The 15,942-nt window shown below is 35.4% G+C and overlaps 1 protein-coding gene across 7 annotated transcripts in view; it reads left to right on the top strand.

The window, feature by feature from the left end:
• The window catches only part of FNDC3A (fibronectin type III domain containing 3A), a 169,571-nt gene that overhangs the window by 117,152 nt on the left and 36,477 nt on the right, over positions 1-15,942 (top strand). For all 7 annotated transcript variants that reach the window (XM_081215165.1, XM_081215164.1, XM_081215166.1 and 4 more), the window contains exons 6-11: positions 1,425-1,694; positions 2,853-2,911; positions 8,750-8,907; positions 10,807-10,866; positions 11,986-12,124; positions 13,858-13,911. In XM_081215165.1, coding sequence (XP_081071291.1) covers positions 1,425-1,694; positions 2,853-2,911; positions 8,750-8,907; positions 10,807-10,866; positions 11,986-12,124; positions 13,858-13,911 — 740 coding nt within the window. The remainder of the gene's footprint in view (positions 1-1,424; positions 1,695-2,852; positions 2,912-8,749; positions 8,908-10,806; positions 10,867-11,985; positions 12,125-13,857; positions 13,912-15,942) is intronic.

Raw genomic sequence — 15,942 nt, 5'->3', positions numbered from 1 at the left:
TGTCTGTTTAAATCCTTCACCTCTTTTTTTTTTTTTTTTTGCGGTACGTGGGCCTCTCACTGCTGTGGCCTCTCCTGTTGTGGAGCACAGGCTCCGGACGCGCAGGCTCAGCGGCCATGGCTCACGGGCCCAGCCGCTCCGCGGCACGTGGGATCTTCCCGGACCCTGCATTGGCAGGCGGACTCTCAACCACTGCGCCACCAGGGAAGCCCCTTCACCTCTTTTTAATTGGGTTATTTATCTTTTTGTTGAGTTGTAAATGTTTTTATATATTTTGGAGACAAGTCTCTTATCGGATATATGATTTGCAGATATTTTCTCCCATGTTGTTTCTACTTTTTTGATGGTATCCTTTGATGCAGAAAAGTTTTTAATTTTAATGAAGTCCACCTTATTTTTTCTTTGATTCCTTGTATTTTTGGTGTCATATCTAAGAAATTATTATCAAATCCAAAGTCGTGCAGATATGTGCTTGTTTCCTTCTATAAGTTTTATAGTTTTAGCTCCTACATTTAGGTCTTTGATTCATTTTGAGTTAATTTTTGTGTATAATATGAAGTAAGGCTCTAAACTTACTCTTTTACTTGTACATATCCAAATTCCTGGGTTTTTATTTTAATATTATTGTGCATATCCTTACAGTATTCAAGAATATTATACTAATTTTCTTAAATCACTGATAAATTAAAACTTTTTTTACTGAGATTTTTGAGGCTTTTCCTTTTAAACATATTTTCCTCACTACAGATTTTAAATTTACAATGAGAATGAACTCTGAGGACAACTGATTTAACAATATTTATGAGGGTATTGATTTATATTGCTCTATGACTTATTAGAATGAATACATTCTAAGTCTCAGCCCTGAGTTTACAATATCTGAAGATGTAATACTCTGTACCTAGATTCTGTTATTAGTTAACAGTCCCACTCACTTCTTTTTGCTGACTCTTAAAACCTTATTTTTTTAGTGATGATTTGCTTTTTTTGAATCATAAGGGAATTTAGGTAGGTGGAGATTTTCTGTTTACTAGTTGATATGTTTGAAGTTGAAAGAGATGCTAAAAGTAATGGCTACAAAAGAGTAAAAGAAGAACTGTACACAGCTCAGTTCAGCTCTTATTCCCCACCTGTAATAGTCATAGCATACCACCAAGCTGTTTCTATGGAGATTAATAGTTGAGAAAAGAGGAAGGAAAGAAGTGTCTATAAGATTACAGTTATAATCAAGTCACAAAGCTTGGTTCTCGCAGTTGGTGGAGACACAGAAATAGCTTTGTTATGCAAGATTATTCTTTGAAATATTTTATAATACATAAATTTTATATAATATAGATAGATTTATTTCCTGTTCTTTTCTCGTGCCATAAATGGGTTTTGAGACAGTGACCTTTTTAAATGTCTTATTTTTTATTTCTTCTTAGATGCCCACTCTACACATGGAAGGTCCAACTTTAGAGATGAAAGATCTAGTAAGACATATGAACGTTTGCAGAAAAAATTAAAGGATCGCCAAGGAACACAGAAGGATAAAATGAACAGTCCACCATCATCACCCCAGAAATGCCCTTCTCCCATAAATGAACATAATGGGCTTATGAAAGGGCAGAATGCTAGTGGTGTAAACATAGGATCAGCAAAGAACAAGTCAGGAAGGGGGAAAGGTGGTGCACAAATTGATACAGAAATAGAAGGTAACTATTTAAAGTAAAATATATTCTAATTGTACTTTTTATCATCATTTAACCTACTAAAAGTATATTCTAACCTTTCAGTCATTTCGTCATGCTTCACATAAACTGTCGATTAATAGCCTAACACTTCTTTAAATGTGAGGGGAAAGTTTTAGAACCTAAATTGTTACTAGGGTATTTCTTTTCACATTTTGGGAAAGCTCAATTAATAATTTCACCTATATCTAAACTTTACTAACCAAGAGAAATTTCTCTTTGATAGGAAAACTCAAAGTTCATACAGATTCCTTTCCTTCTTCTTTCTGGACCTAGATAAGGCTATGCTGATTTTTATCAAAACTCTTTAATCCTCCCAGCTTCTTTATACACAAGTCCCTGATAGCAACTAGTTCTGTCATTTACCAATCTATTTATATACTATGTAGTTAGGATAGAGTATTGTCCATTTCTTTCTTCAAAAGTTCTTTTGTTTCAAAATCCCCATGTTTCCCTTGGATCCTTCCTTTAACCTGTGACTTTCACCATATGAACTCTGAGCCTTACTTCCTTTTCTTTAAAATTTCCATTCCCCATCAACAAATTTAATGCTTTAACAGCCTCTTGGCTTGTATATTAACGTTTATCAAAATGTTCTCCCATATTTTTGAGACCTTCTGATCATTCTTTTCGGCACTGATGTTTCAGAAGAGTTAAGCTAAAGTTTCAGATACATCAGTGGTGGCTATAAGTTATGGTCAAGTCAATTATATTCCTATTTTGGGAACCACAGTTAAGGCATGTCATGAAACAAATAGTTAACTTGTCGTTAAGAGGTATGAGATTGGCAAATAAGGACTTTCCAGAGAGAGAGTATTCTTTACTTTTTTTTTTTTAAGTATAAAAATGTACTTTCTGTAAAACGTATTGACTAGTTCAGATGTATATAGTGGTATTATAATTAGTAATCACGATTAAAACAGACATAGAAACTGAGGCAGAAGAACTCTAAAGAGCCACAAGCTGCTGAATATGAACTAAGAGGTAAAAACTAGAAAATAAAACTCTCAAATACCAACCACTTGGTATATGTTTTAGAAGACATATTGGGAAGGGAGTGGGATGACTGCATTTAGGTTCTTTTTTTTTTAATATTCAAAAAAAAAATTTTTTTTTTTTAAGAAAAAGATGAAGAAACTAAAGCTTTTGAAGCACTTCTTTCCAACATTGTCAAACCAGTGGTAAGTATCTTATGTATTTTCTTGACATTTATGTTTAGTATATTCATATAGGATTTTGGTATATTCAGGCCTTGTTTAAAACTTAACTATATGTAAGGAATGTGAGGTCAGTAGTGGATCAGTACAGATCTGACATAAGGTGAGATAGTTTAATCAGTGAAGCAGAATACTCAACCAAGAATTTTTAAACAAGGTTTTAATATATGCTCAATGACATTGGAAATGACTGGACCAAGCAAAGATCTAATAAGGAGTATAGGTCCAACTGATTATCATTTTTTTTAAAACCCATTTATATTATTTCCAAATTAAATATATCCAATTAACTCCTTATACAAAAAGAGTTAAAATAAAAGCATAGAAGCAAGTTAATATTCCCCCAGTCCCTTTTTTGTGTAGATGTAATAGAAGAAATCAGAAAATCAGAAAAAGGTATGACAGCAAAACTAGCTACATAAAATTTTCTGCATATTTTTAGAATAGCCTAAATAAAGGCTATCATTCTAATAGAAAAAATATTTCCATCAGATAAGAAAAATTAAAGTGCTTGTACAAACTGAAATTTTTTTAAATAAATTTATTTATTTTATTTATTTTTGGCGGCGTTGGGTCTTCGTTGCTGCACGCGGGCTTTCTCTAGGTGCAGCCAGTGGGGGCTACTCTTCGTTGTGGTGCACGGGCTTCTCATTGCAGTGGCTTCTCTTGTTGCAGAGCACGGGCTGTAGGTGCGCGGGCTTCAGTAGTTGTGGCTCGTGGGCTCAGTAGTCATGGCTCACGAGCTCTAGAGTGCAGGCTCAGTAGTTGTGGCGCACGGGCTTAGTTGCTCCACAGCATGTGGGATCTTCCCAGACCAGGGCTTGAACCCGTGTCCCTTGCGTTAGCAGGCGGATTCTTAACCACTGCCCACAAGCCACCAGGGAAGTCCCAAACAATTTTTTTAAACCTATTAAGACCCCAAAGGGTTCTTTACTAGTAAGTAAGAGAAATATAAAGTAAACTTTTCTGAAACTGTGAGGTCTCACTTCTCAATAAAAGCTACACGAATGAAAATGTTTGTTGCAGCATTAATAATCAACAAAAATAAAATAAAGGAATGCATAGATAAGTTGGGATATTTTCACGGGACAGAATGATAATAGGCATTTTAAAATATGTGTATGAAGAGTGCAAAAACATGCAAAGAAACTTTAGTAAGGAGAAATGCTGGAGATCAAGCTGTTTGGACACCATGATTACAGCCTTATGAAGAAAAAAAGGTTAAAGTTAGTGACTTCCCTGGTGGCACAGTGGTTAAGAATCTGCCTGCCAATGCAGGGGACACAGGTTCGAGCCCTGGTTCAGGAAGATCCCACATGCCGCGGAGCAACTAAGCCCACGCGCCACAACTACTGAGCCTGCGCTCTAGAGCCCACGAGCCACAACTACTGAGCCCACAAGCCACAAATACTGAGCCTGTGTGCCACAACTACTGAAGCCCGCATGCCTAGAGCCCGTGCTCTGCAACAAGAGAAGCCACCGCAGTGAGGAGCCCACCCACCACAATGAAGAGTAGCCCCTGCTCGCCGTAACTAGCAAAAGCCCACACACAGCAGCGAAGACCCAACGCAGCCAAAAATAAAATAAATAAATTAGTTTAAAAAATAAAAGACTGTTTTTAAAAAATCTACTGACATCTTTAATAATGATTAAAACTAGACATATCATTACCTTTTTACTCTCAGAATTATTACCCCTTCCTGTGTGGTTACTAGAACCAGTATCTTACTACAGGGTTCCTTAGGCTCAACCTTTGAGTTATCTTCAGAATATTTCTCTCACTTCCTAATCCTCACACGCAGACAAGAATCAGGTATTACCATTTCAGTAGCTTCCTAGCTAGACGTTGTTTAACCCAACAGACAGCTTTTCTTCAAGAATGGTTTTGATCACTACCCAACAAAGACCACAAGCTTCCTCAAAAGTTAAAATAGGGCTTCCTTGGTGGCGCAGTGCTTGGGAGTCCGCCTGCCGATGCACGGGACATGGGTTCGTGCCCCGCTCTGGGAGGATCCCACGTGCCGCGGAGTGGCTGGGCCCGTGAGCCGTGGCCGCTGGGCCTGCGCGTCTGGAGCCTGTGCTCTGCAGCGGGAGAGGCCACAACAGTGAGAGAGGCCCGCATACAGCAAAAAAAAAAAAGTTAAAATATACTGTACATAATTCAACCACTTCTATTTTCATGTTTGCCTACTACCATTTAGTCTTTGTCAGTACTCACACGTATTTTTACATGGTCATGTCTATTTTCAGCTACTGTCTAGAAGTGGATTCAGAATGGAAGGATTGTGGGGACTTCCCTGGCAGTCCAGTGGTTAAGACTCCACACTTGCACTGCAGGGAGTGTGGGTTCGATCCCTGGTTGGGGAACTAAAATCCTGCATGCCGTGTGGCACGGCCAAAAGATAAAACAAATTTTTTTAATTTTTTTAAATAAAAAATGGAAGCATTGTGTAGCAAAAAAATAATTGAATTATTCAGGCCCTAGTCACTAGTTGAGTGACCTCAGACAAGTCACTTAACTTTTCTGAATGTGTTTCATCTATGAAATGAAGATAGTTATGTCTGTTTTGCCTGCTTTAGAGCATAATTATAAGGATCAGGTGAGGTGGATATAAAAGGAAATTTTACTTCTAAAGTAGCATACAAATAGAAGACATATTTCAGATGATTTCTGTATCTGTATTTTTAACCCTCATTATTCACCTCTTCCTCTAGAACCACATTTCCTGAAGCATCCTAAAGAATACCCAAGTTTGTATGTTTTGCCAACAACTAGAACTTCATGTAGAAAACCAAATTCTTCATCATTTTTCCTAAACTATTTTCTCTTCTCCATTGTTCCTCTAAAATAAAGAAGGAATTGGATTAGATCCCTTTAATTTTCTAATTCCTTTCAGTATTTCCATCAATGAACACTTACTCATCCAGATTTCTCTGGCTCACAGTATCAGTATTATCTTAGATTTCTTCTTTACCTTTAATTCTCCCCATGCCAAACTGAATTACAAGCTTTATCCTTTTTTTCGCTATAAATTTCTAGGATCTACTTTTTCCTGGAGACACACACACACACACACACACACACACAACCTCATGTTTACACAGGAATTTCACAGTACCTTAATGGCAGTCCACTTCTCTTTCTTTACAACTGGTTACATCCTTCTGAAACCAGCACCAGAAGACAGCATTTTTAGGCATTTTTCAGACTACATTCATTCTCCTTGATCTCCCTCCACTGTTTGACATTGTTGATCATTTCCTCGTTCTCCTGTCATCCTTCTAATGGTCCACTATCTCTCTCTCTCTCTTTCTCCCTTAATCATGGTTCATGAGCATGAAATTACTAGGTAACTTTTAAAAATACACACTCACACATGTTCCAGCAGCTTACCCATTTCTTTTCTACCAAAATTATATCCCATCCCAAATCCTTTAAAATTCTATTCAAAATTCACTTCTCATGAAATTTTCCATAGCAACCCTAGTGTAATCTTTTGTGCCTTAACATTTATATGCAAGTAATAAAGTACCTTTTTTAAAGAATGAGTTGGGACCAAGAGTTTTTCTGTAAAAATGGATTATCTAGAAAAGTTGAAATTAGCAGTATGTCTAATTTTTTTTTAAGCTATACTTGGTAAATTCAACATAGTATCCTGGAAAAGTCTATTTACTTTAGTTAAAATTTTAATTGATAGTATTCTACAAGTGTTAATTTCTTAGTTTTGACAGAAATACATCATTATATAAAATGTTAACATTAGAGGAAGCTGGGTAGAAAGTATACAGAACTCTGTATGTATACTATCTTCCTAACTTTTCTGTAAATCTAGATTTATTCCCCAAAACCATTTTAAATATACTGTATTTGAGTAATTAAGGTAAACAGATCATTTCACGAATTTTTATAGATGACACCTGGAACCTAAAAGGTTGAGAGTTTAGTATCACCAAGCAAATTAGTGACAAGTCTGTCTCCCTGCTTAGTCTTTTCTCTATTGCCTATGCTTTTGATGATGTAATCAGTACCCACAAAGCCTAATAAGCTTTATAATGTAGATGCCAGTTAATGCTATTAACTGACCTACCTTCAGAATACTGTTCACTTCCCTCTTCTCACAGTTTTAACACAGTTATGATCATCCCATAAAATCAAGAAACTCTAAAGGGTATAGATATATGTATGTTAACAGTATGTTTGTTTAAAAAAGGAAAGAAAACCTTACACAGTTACAAGATTAATAGCCAGATGGACACTGGTTAAAACAAGGAATCACTTTTAAGTCCATTGTAATTGAAACATAGTACTGTACTAAGACTTTTTAAAGACAGCATGACAGTAAATATTACATTTCCTGTGACTCAGCAGAAGCAAAATAAATACAGTAACAGTCTTCTAAACTTATTCAAGCTTTGAGAGCTTTGAAAAGGAGAGAAAGTTATGCTTGTGTATAGATTGTTTATTCTGCCTAATTCAAGACAGGGGCTTCATCCTAGTGGTTAGTGGTTTTGTTTTGTTTCTGTTTGTTTTATTGTCTTTGACTAAGATAGTCATTAAATGTAGATAATTTTAAAGCAAGCTTTTACATTAATGTCTGGGTATTGATATAATCTGATACCTTTCTTACCAATCTTTAGTTTAAATCAAATCCCTAGACTTTTTTTTCCTCTTTATTAGACTTTTTTTTATAAAAGTAATCCAAAATGTAAAAATGCTATTAAGACCTCCTGTTTTTCTCTCACATCTCTCTTCATCCCACCACACATACTCACAAAATCCCCAAAGGTAAGGATTAGTACATTTTTACAGTACATTTTCAGATATTTGTATGCGTTTTTTAATTTCTTTAACACAGCTGAAATCATAGCATATATATTTCTTTGCAGCTTCCGTTTTTCCTCTATTACATAGCACCAGTATATTGAGGATCTCTTTAAATGTCAGCACGTACATGTCTACCTCATTTTCTGAACACCTGCATAGTAATATGTTAAGAAGCTATACCAATTTCCAGTTTCTTGCCACTATTAAGAGTGCTGCGACGAGTATTCTTAAGGGTGTATATTTATGTACTTATGTAAGTTTATGGAATATTATCATGAAAAAAAATTCCTGGAAGTAGAATTTCTGAATCAAAAAGTAAACACATTTTAAATTTTTATAATGGTTCCCAAGTAGCTCTACATAGGGATTGTACCAATCTATACTCCTATCCTCATTTAAGAGACCACCCATTTCTCCAGACCCTCACCACACTAGATATTAATCCAGTATTTCATCCATTAATTAGTTTTAATCTTCCCTAACCCAGTGGATGAAAAGTAGTATCTTGTTTTAAGTTACAGTTATTTAATTATGAATGTAGTTAGATATATTTTATATATTTTTTATTTTAAATATTATTCAGTTATATTTCTTTGGACAGTCCATGTCCTTTGCTCATTTTTCTGTTGAGGTTTTGGTATTTTTCTTATTGTTAGACACTTTCTAAAGTGAGGAAATGGAACCCTTTCAAGCATGTTACAAGTGGGTTTTTTCTGCCCTTCTTTCGACTGTATATGATGTTTACACTAATAGTTTTAGACGGCCCCGAACGGTCTTTAAACCTTTGTTGAACCTATCCGCTCTTGCACAGCAAATTGTATCTCATCTACAAAAGGACAGGTTTCTATTTGTGAGCCATTTTATGTAAGTAGTTAGATATATTTTATTTAATCTTGAAACCCCATTAGATTTTTTTTACTGTTTGTTGTGCACATTACAGTTGTTTCAAAGAGCTTTCAAATATTATGTTTTTGCAGGCCTCAGACATCCAGGCAAGGACAGTAGTACTTACCTGGTCACCTCCTTCCAGCCTCATTAATGGCGAAACAGATGAGACTACTGTACCAGAGCTCTATGGTTATGAAATTCTGGTCTCAAGTACTGGAAAAGATGGGAAATATAAAAGTGTATATGCGTAGGTATTTGTTATGTTTTACTCCCTCCCATTATATAAGTTAATGGTTTATCAAAAACAGCTTAAAACTAATTCTGTGCTATTTTCCCTCTTCATGCTTTTATTTTGAATCTATAAGTTGACCAGTGATAGTAATTTCAATGTAAATAGTCCAAATGCCGGCTGGTTCACATTTCTGTCTACACTCCCTTGGAACAATCACTTTCATTGCCCACATTCAGCTTTTTTATTTTTCAGTAGGCTCCCTAATAGATATTTCATTATTCACATATTCCTGAGACATAAATATAAATTGTAGTATGTAGAAGCCAGGACCAGAAATGGAGAACTCATATTGTGAACTCATGCAATGTGATATTGCTCCTCTAGGGAGTTGGATTTAATTCTTATATGTACAAGCTCATATCCCATTGTAAAATGAATTTAGTACCATTGTTCCTCATTTGTATGTTGGTATGTTAATAATCATACTTTGAAAAATCATAGTTCTCTTTTCTTGGTTCTAAAGCATATTATATACCAAGAAGCCTTAGAAAGTATCAGTGGCTAAAATTGTGACGTTTATGATTGATGGTTGTAAAATAAATTATTTTTCCCTTCTTATTCATATAGAAATTGCTTATTCTGATGAAAAAGAGTAAAGTCGATTACTAGTTATAATTTCACCACCAGGAAGATTGTAAAGGAGGTGGTTAGCCATTTGAATGATCATTATTAACACACAACACTGGATACATCAGCCTTCTTGGTATCTTTTTTCAGAAAAATAGCTAGTATGGGGAAGAAAGGAAAGAGAAACTGCTCCAGTGACTCATCTAGCAACATAAGTGTGTTTATTCTATTTCTTTTTCTTAAAAGAGACAAAACCTACCTAAGAGGTAAACAGAGGGTAAAGGACCATCAACCTAAAGGTTTCTTTTTGTGTTAATGGCTGTTCTAGTTTGATATGGCTGCTTTCTAAGAGAAAGGATTTATCTCCATTTGCAGCCTGACCAGAGAGCACAAGAGGGACATTAGTCAACCTCAGTCACCTTTTTTACCCTGCACCAATTAAGGTCTCTTTCTGAGGCTGCTACTACAACTGCCTGATTCATTAAGGTGTACTTCTATCAGTGAGACATGTTTCCTTTCTCATACGATTCACTGGCTTTGATTTGAGAAACAGGATAGCTGTGGAAGGAAAGTGGGAGGGAGGTGGGAGGTTGGAGGAAGAAGTCCATAAAGTGGAAAGGAGAGAAACTTAACTGAAGGAAATGAAACAGAGAACAGTGATTTAAAAGAAAAGGAAGAGAAAACAGGCTAGTTTGTTGGCTACATACCCAAATAATAGTTGTATCAAATGATTACTTAAGAAAATATGTGCTATTATATTTGAAAATTTAATAGTGGCCATAAAAAATGCTTTACCTTAAATTATAATTCAGTTTTTTTTTAATCTTCTCATTAAACTGAAACATTTTAAATAAAGTTGTGTTATATTTTAAATAAAATCCAGTAGTGGCAGACTCCTTGTATAAATTTGGTAGGTTTGATTTCAGTAGTACATGTGTTATTTAGCATTTTAATTATATACCAGTGGATTTTCAAATAATTGAAAATGGTTCTGTTTCTTCAGTAAGCTAAGTATCTTCCCTAACTCCACAAGGGGAAAAAAAAGTCTGGCTTACACAATTGATTTGCTTAGCATACCTTTTTGTTTTAAAGTGGTATTCAGGTACATGCTTAAGTTCAGCATATATCTTAATTTTACACAAACTGCATATTAGTGCAATCTGAATGTGGTTACAGTTGGAAAAGAAGCAGTATAATTTCATAAAGTACCACAAACTGTAGTGTACATAATACATATCCTCTGGAATGCTTTATCAGATAACGAAATGTTGCCTTTTTTTCCCCCAGAGGAGAAGAAACCAGTGTCACTTTAAATGATCTCAAACCAGCTACTGATTACCATGCAAAGTAAGGAATTCCTATATGTTGCTTTTATATGATATAGCATAGGCTTTGTTTGTTTTTAATGATTCCCTTAAAAGTCTAGAATATAATTTAAATATTAATTTTGGATTAAAAACATGGGTTTTGTAGACTTTGATTTTTCTTGTGGTATAATTATCAACACTTTCCACAAAAAACAAAAACATTTAACTCAAATGTTGTATTGAAGGGTAAATCACCCTGTTTGTAGGACCTAGGGATTAGAATGAATATACAGATAATATGTATAATATAGCTGTAATATCTAATTCAGCACTGGAAAATTGTCCCAGCTTTTGAAACTTTTACAAAACAGAATCATAAATAATATTTCCTACTTACGTATTTTTACCCCATCCTATTTTGTACAAGTTTGGGATATTAAAACTCTGAGAATTTCATAACATTTAATTAGGATAACTTAGATACTGTTTTGTTCTGCACAGTTCTTCTTTTATAACTTACCAAAATTATTTTATAGACTCTAGGGTCTCCCCAGCTGGGACTCAGTATAACGATTTAGTCAGTCACCTCTGTTTTTAAAAAGAACACTTGCAGTTGGGATTATTCCTATTAAACTATTAAATTAAGTTTTCAATTATACATCCTATGGATAAACCCAAAGTATCATCCAACCTAATATTTTTCAAACTGTGGATTGCAACCATTATTGAATCATGAAATTAATTTTGTGGGTTATATTCAGAATTTTTAAAGTTAAATATAATCAAATGGAATAGAAAGTATCAATATATTACCATAGTTCAGGATATTGTTTCAGGGTACTTGTGCGTGCGTGCGTGTGTGTGTGTGTGTGTGTGTGTGTGTGTGTGTGTGTGTGTGTGTGTAAATGCATATCTCAGAGACACAGTCACAGTTTAAAATGTATTCTTACTTTCGGCAGTCAGGAAAATATGAAAGCCCCCAGCCTATTCTATTTTTCTTTTTTTTAAAGGTCACCCTTTATTTCTGATATGCATATTTTCTCAATAGAACATTTAGAGGGCATCTTACTGACTTGCCTGTACTTAAAGGTGATGCTATAGAATGGCAGGATACAGTGATTCTATCTGCAGGTTAAAACAATTTATTCTATCACCTTAGAGTCCAGGCAGAATACAATTCTATAAAGGGAACTCCTTCCGAAGCTGAAACCTTTACCACCTTAAGCTGTGAACCTGACATACCTAATCCACCAAGGATAGCCAATCGGACCAAAAATTCACTCACTTTGCAATGGAAGGTAAGAATATTCTCTAGAGTATTTCCAACTGGACATTTGTTTTCCTTTTTTTTCTTCTGTAGTATTAAACTTCATTTGTTTTTGGAGACAAAAAGAGGTTTAAGGTAACTTGCTCTTGCTCTTCACATGTATTAAATAGGCATTTGTTCCTTATATCCTAAAATAACACTCTTATCAGTTTTTCTTACTATAATGTTAAGTATAGCAGAAAAGATTGATTTATAATTAGCAGCCCTTATACTAAATTTGTGATGACACTGCAATGTGTAATTCTCAGGCTCATTACTACTTTCTATAATACTCTGTAATGACACCTTTATATCCTGAATTTTATCCTAAAATGAGATTCATAATAACTAGACTCATCATTTTTAAAATATTAATATGCCTTAAAGGAGGAATAAAATTATTTTTAATAGAATAATATATTTTTTAATATATAAATATTTGTGCCCAGCTACACAAGAAGATGTAATGAAATGGAAAGACACTAGATAGAATTGGTAATTCACACACCACAGACATCATTGTCATTGGTGACATGATTTTCTGAAATGATACCTAAGTCTTGGTAAATTTCTGAATAAAATTAAGTACAAGCTTTCCCAAGTTGCACAGTGGTTGCATTTGGGGGAATACAGTAACTGTTAAAACTATACCACAAATACCTTGTAAAATGGAACTAGGATCTAGGCAGTAATAATTATAAACAGATATTTCACCTGTATGGATGTCCAGGAGCACATTCAAAAGTCCTAGAGGAAAAGAACAATTCTTCATCGTACTGAAATGAAGGTGAAATTCTTTAGTTTTAGAGTGATTAAATACTGGGGAAAAAATGACCAAAAAAAGCTGAAATTTTCACCACTGAAAATTAACAGATTGGTGAATTAGCAGTCTTAGGCAGTTGACACGTGGAGTCTAGAAGCAGAGATCCAGACAGTATGCCCTCTTGGAGTTCCTTTCAGAACACTAGTTCTTCCACTTTTTAGTGTATTACACAATATCACTTTCAGATTGTAAGTTGAGTTTTAATGAAAATGACAGGATCTATCCCAGGAGCTTAAAGCTGATAAAACCTTCTGATAAAAGGCAAAGTTTATTTATTTATTTTTAAAAGGATTATAGGGCTTCCCTGGTGGCTCAGTGGTTAAGAATCCACCTGCAAATGCAGGGGACATGGGTTCGAGCCCTGGTCTGGGAAGATCCCACATGCCGCGGAGCAACTAAGCCTGTGCGCCACAACTACTGAGCCTGCGCTCTAGAGCTCGCAAGCCACAACTACTGAAGCCTGCACACCTAGAGCCTGTGCTCTGCAACAAGAGAAGCCACCGTAATGAGAAGCCCGTGCACTGCAACAAAGAGTAGACCTCACTCGCCGCAACTAGCGAAAGCCCACACACAGCAACAAAGACCCAACGCAGGCAAAAATAATAAATTTTTTTTAAAAAGGGATTATAAAAGTTAAGAGATCTTGATAAAAGAGACTGTTCAGTGTTCATAAAAATTTGAGTAGCCTCTTGATTTGTTTTCTTTTCTTGAAGTTAAAAGGATTATAGGATTAAAGGATTATAGGATACATGTATTTCTGTATTCTCTGCGCATTTTTCCAGGACTAAATCCTAGAGAACATCTGCAACACACAATAGGTGCCTTAGATTGGATCGTCACAATATGTTTTATAAAAGTACTAATTTGTACTCATTTTGTTTGTTTTTTGGTGTTTGTTTTAGGCACCTAGTGACAATGGTTCTAAAATCCAAAGTTTTATTTTAGAATGGGATGAGGTAAGTACATTTAAACTTTTTAAATTAGGCTAAAATGTATGCATATCCTCAGGCAGAAATACCTTTTTGTTTATGGTGTATGAGTCAGCTGATGGTGTTCTTAGAAACCATTACTGACCAGACTTCCCAGTGTTCTAGTTGTTTTCAACTAAACCACCATCACAGCTATCACCTGGTTAATTAACTTGATGGAATATTTTCTTTCACATCAGCCTTAAAGGCAAGCATGTTCATTTACTGTGACTGCTTTAACAAATCACCACAAACTGAGTGGCTTAAAACAACACTTTTATTCTCTTATAATTTTTGAAAGCAGAAATCCAAAATGGCTTTCACTGGGCCAAAACCAAGGTGTCACCACGGCCGTGCTTACTCCAGGGACTCTAGGGCAGAACCCATTTCCTTGCCTTTTCCAGCTCTGGAGGCTGTGCTCATTACTTGGTTCATGGCCACGTCAGATTGCCTTTTCTCCCCCTGCTGCCATTATCACATGGCCTTCTTCCTCTCTGTCTTCAAGTCCTCCTCTGCTTCCCTCTTAAAAAGGACACTTGTAATTCCATTTAGGACCCACCCAGATAATCCAGGATCATCTCTCCACATCTCAAGAGCCTTACCTTAACCACATTTGTACAGTTCCTGCTACCATATGAGGTAACATTCACAGGCTCCAGGGATTAGGGTCTGGATAACGTTGGGGGCTGTTATTCAGCCTACCACAGCAAACGTACCGGGCTTTATTGTTTAGTACTTTGTTTTACTGTCATGTACATACATCATGTTCTCTTTTGCCCTGCTGCTTCACTGCAGCTAAGAGGAGGGGCCAGAGGGAGTAGAAGAAATTCCACTAATAATTTGGGAATTCAAACTGAGGCGCAACCCAAGTAAATTTTATTCCAGAAGGTCTAAGAGAATTCAGAATTAGGAAGTCTATTGCTGTATCATAGTAACTGAGAAGAAAAACCATATCATCTTAATAAATTATGACATATTTGATAAAATTTATCACCCATCTCATTTAAAACTCAAAACAAATTTGGAATAGAAAGGTAATTCCTTATTTGATAGTTTTGTATTAAGTGCAGTACTTTCACTAAACAATAAAAGCGCTTCTAGTCAAAGCAAAAACAAGTCAAAGTTGCCAGTTTTCCGCACCTTTATTTGACATTATTCAGTAAGTTATAGCTAATACAGTATGATTTGGAATCAAAACAAGAGGTAGAGCTATGGTGGCTGGGCTGGGGGAGCAAAATTATCATTTTTTAGAGATGACATGATTTTCTATTTAGATAACTTGATAGAATCAACTATAAACACTATTAAAACTAACATTAGAGTTCAATAAAGCAACCAGATTCAGACTGAAGCAGAGGTCACCCTAACCGCCCTTTACCTCTACCACACAATAACGAGAAATGGGTAGAAAATTTAAAAATTTGTTGATTTTTATGAGGCATCTTAAATTTCTAAAAGTCTTCAGTTGTCCTGAACTGCAGACTTTTCTCTCTCCCATCTTAATGCCTGTAATGGGATTTTTCTCTCTGTTTATACTCTTTCAGTATTAAATCTAAGCAGTAGTAGTGCCAAAATCTTTAAGGAAGTTTAGCAGCTATCTAGGTGGTTTGGGGATAGGTAGGGGCCTTTTCTTGAAACTGTTTGCATAGAACTTTTCATAGGTTGGGGAAAGCTGCCAGTTATGCATATCAAAAGATCAACCTATTTCCACCGCTACCAGACCGCCCATAGAGATTGTGGGAGCCATACCTGGAAAGAGTTTCTTTTACTAAAAGCCAGAGGTTAAGCATCAGCTATGAAACAGGGTGCTTAGTTCAAGAAGCTATACAGAGATGCCTGCTCTTCAGTTTTTGAAGTCTGTGTTAATGAACAGTGAGTATCATATAAAAGATGTGTTATCCTAGACTTCTCTTGAGATTCATGACATGCCTGTAACAAAGATGATTTTTAATATACCCTAGCTAATATGTCACTATCAATTAGGAATTAATGTGGATTTCTTTTTACAATAATGTACAA

The sequence above is a fragment of the Mesoplodon bidens genome, assembly GCF_964165515.1.
Source record: "Mesoplodon bidens genome assembly, chromosome: 17".
In the NCBI taxonomy this organism is placed as follows: domain Eukaryota; kingdom Metazoa; phylum Chordata; class Mammalia; order Artiodactyla; family Ziphiidae; genus Mesoplodon; species Mesoplodon bidens.
Note: the sequence above shows the minus strand (reverse complement) of the source record. Positions and strands in the feature narration are given on the sequence as shown.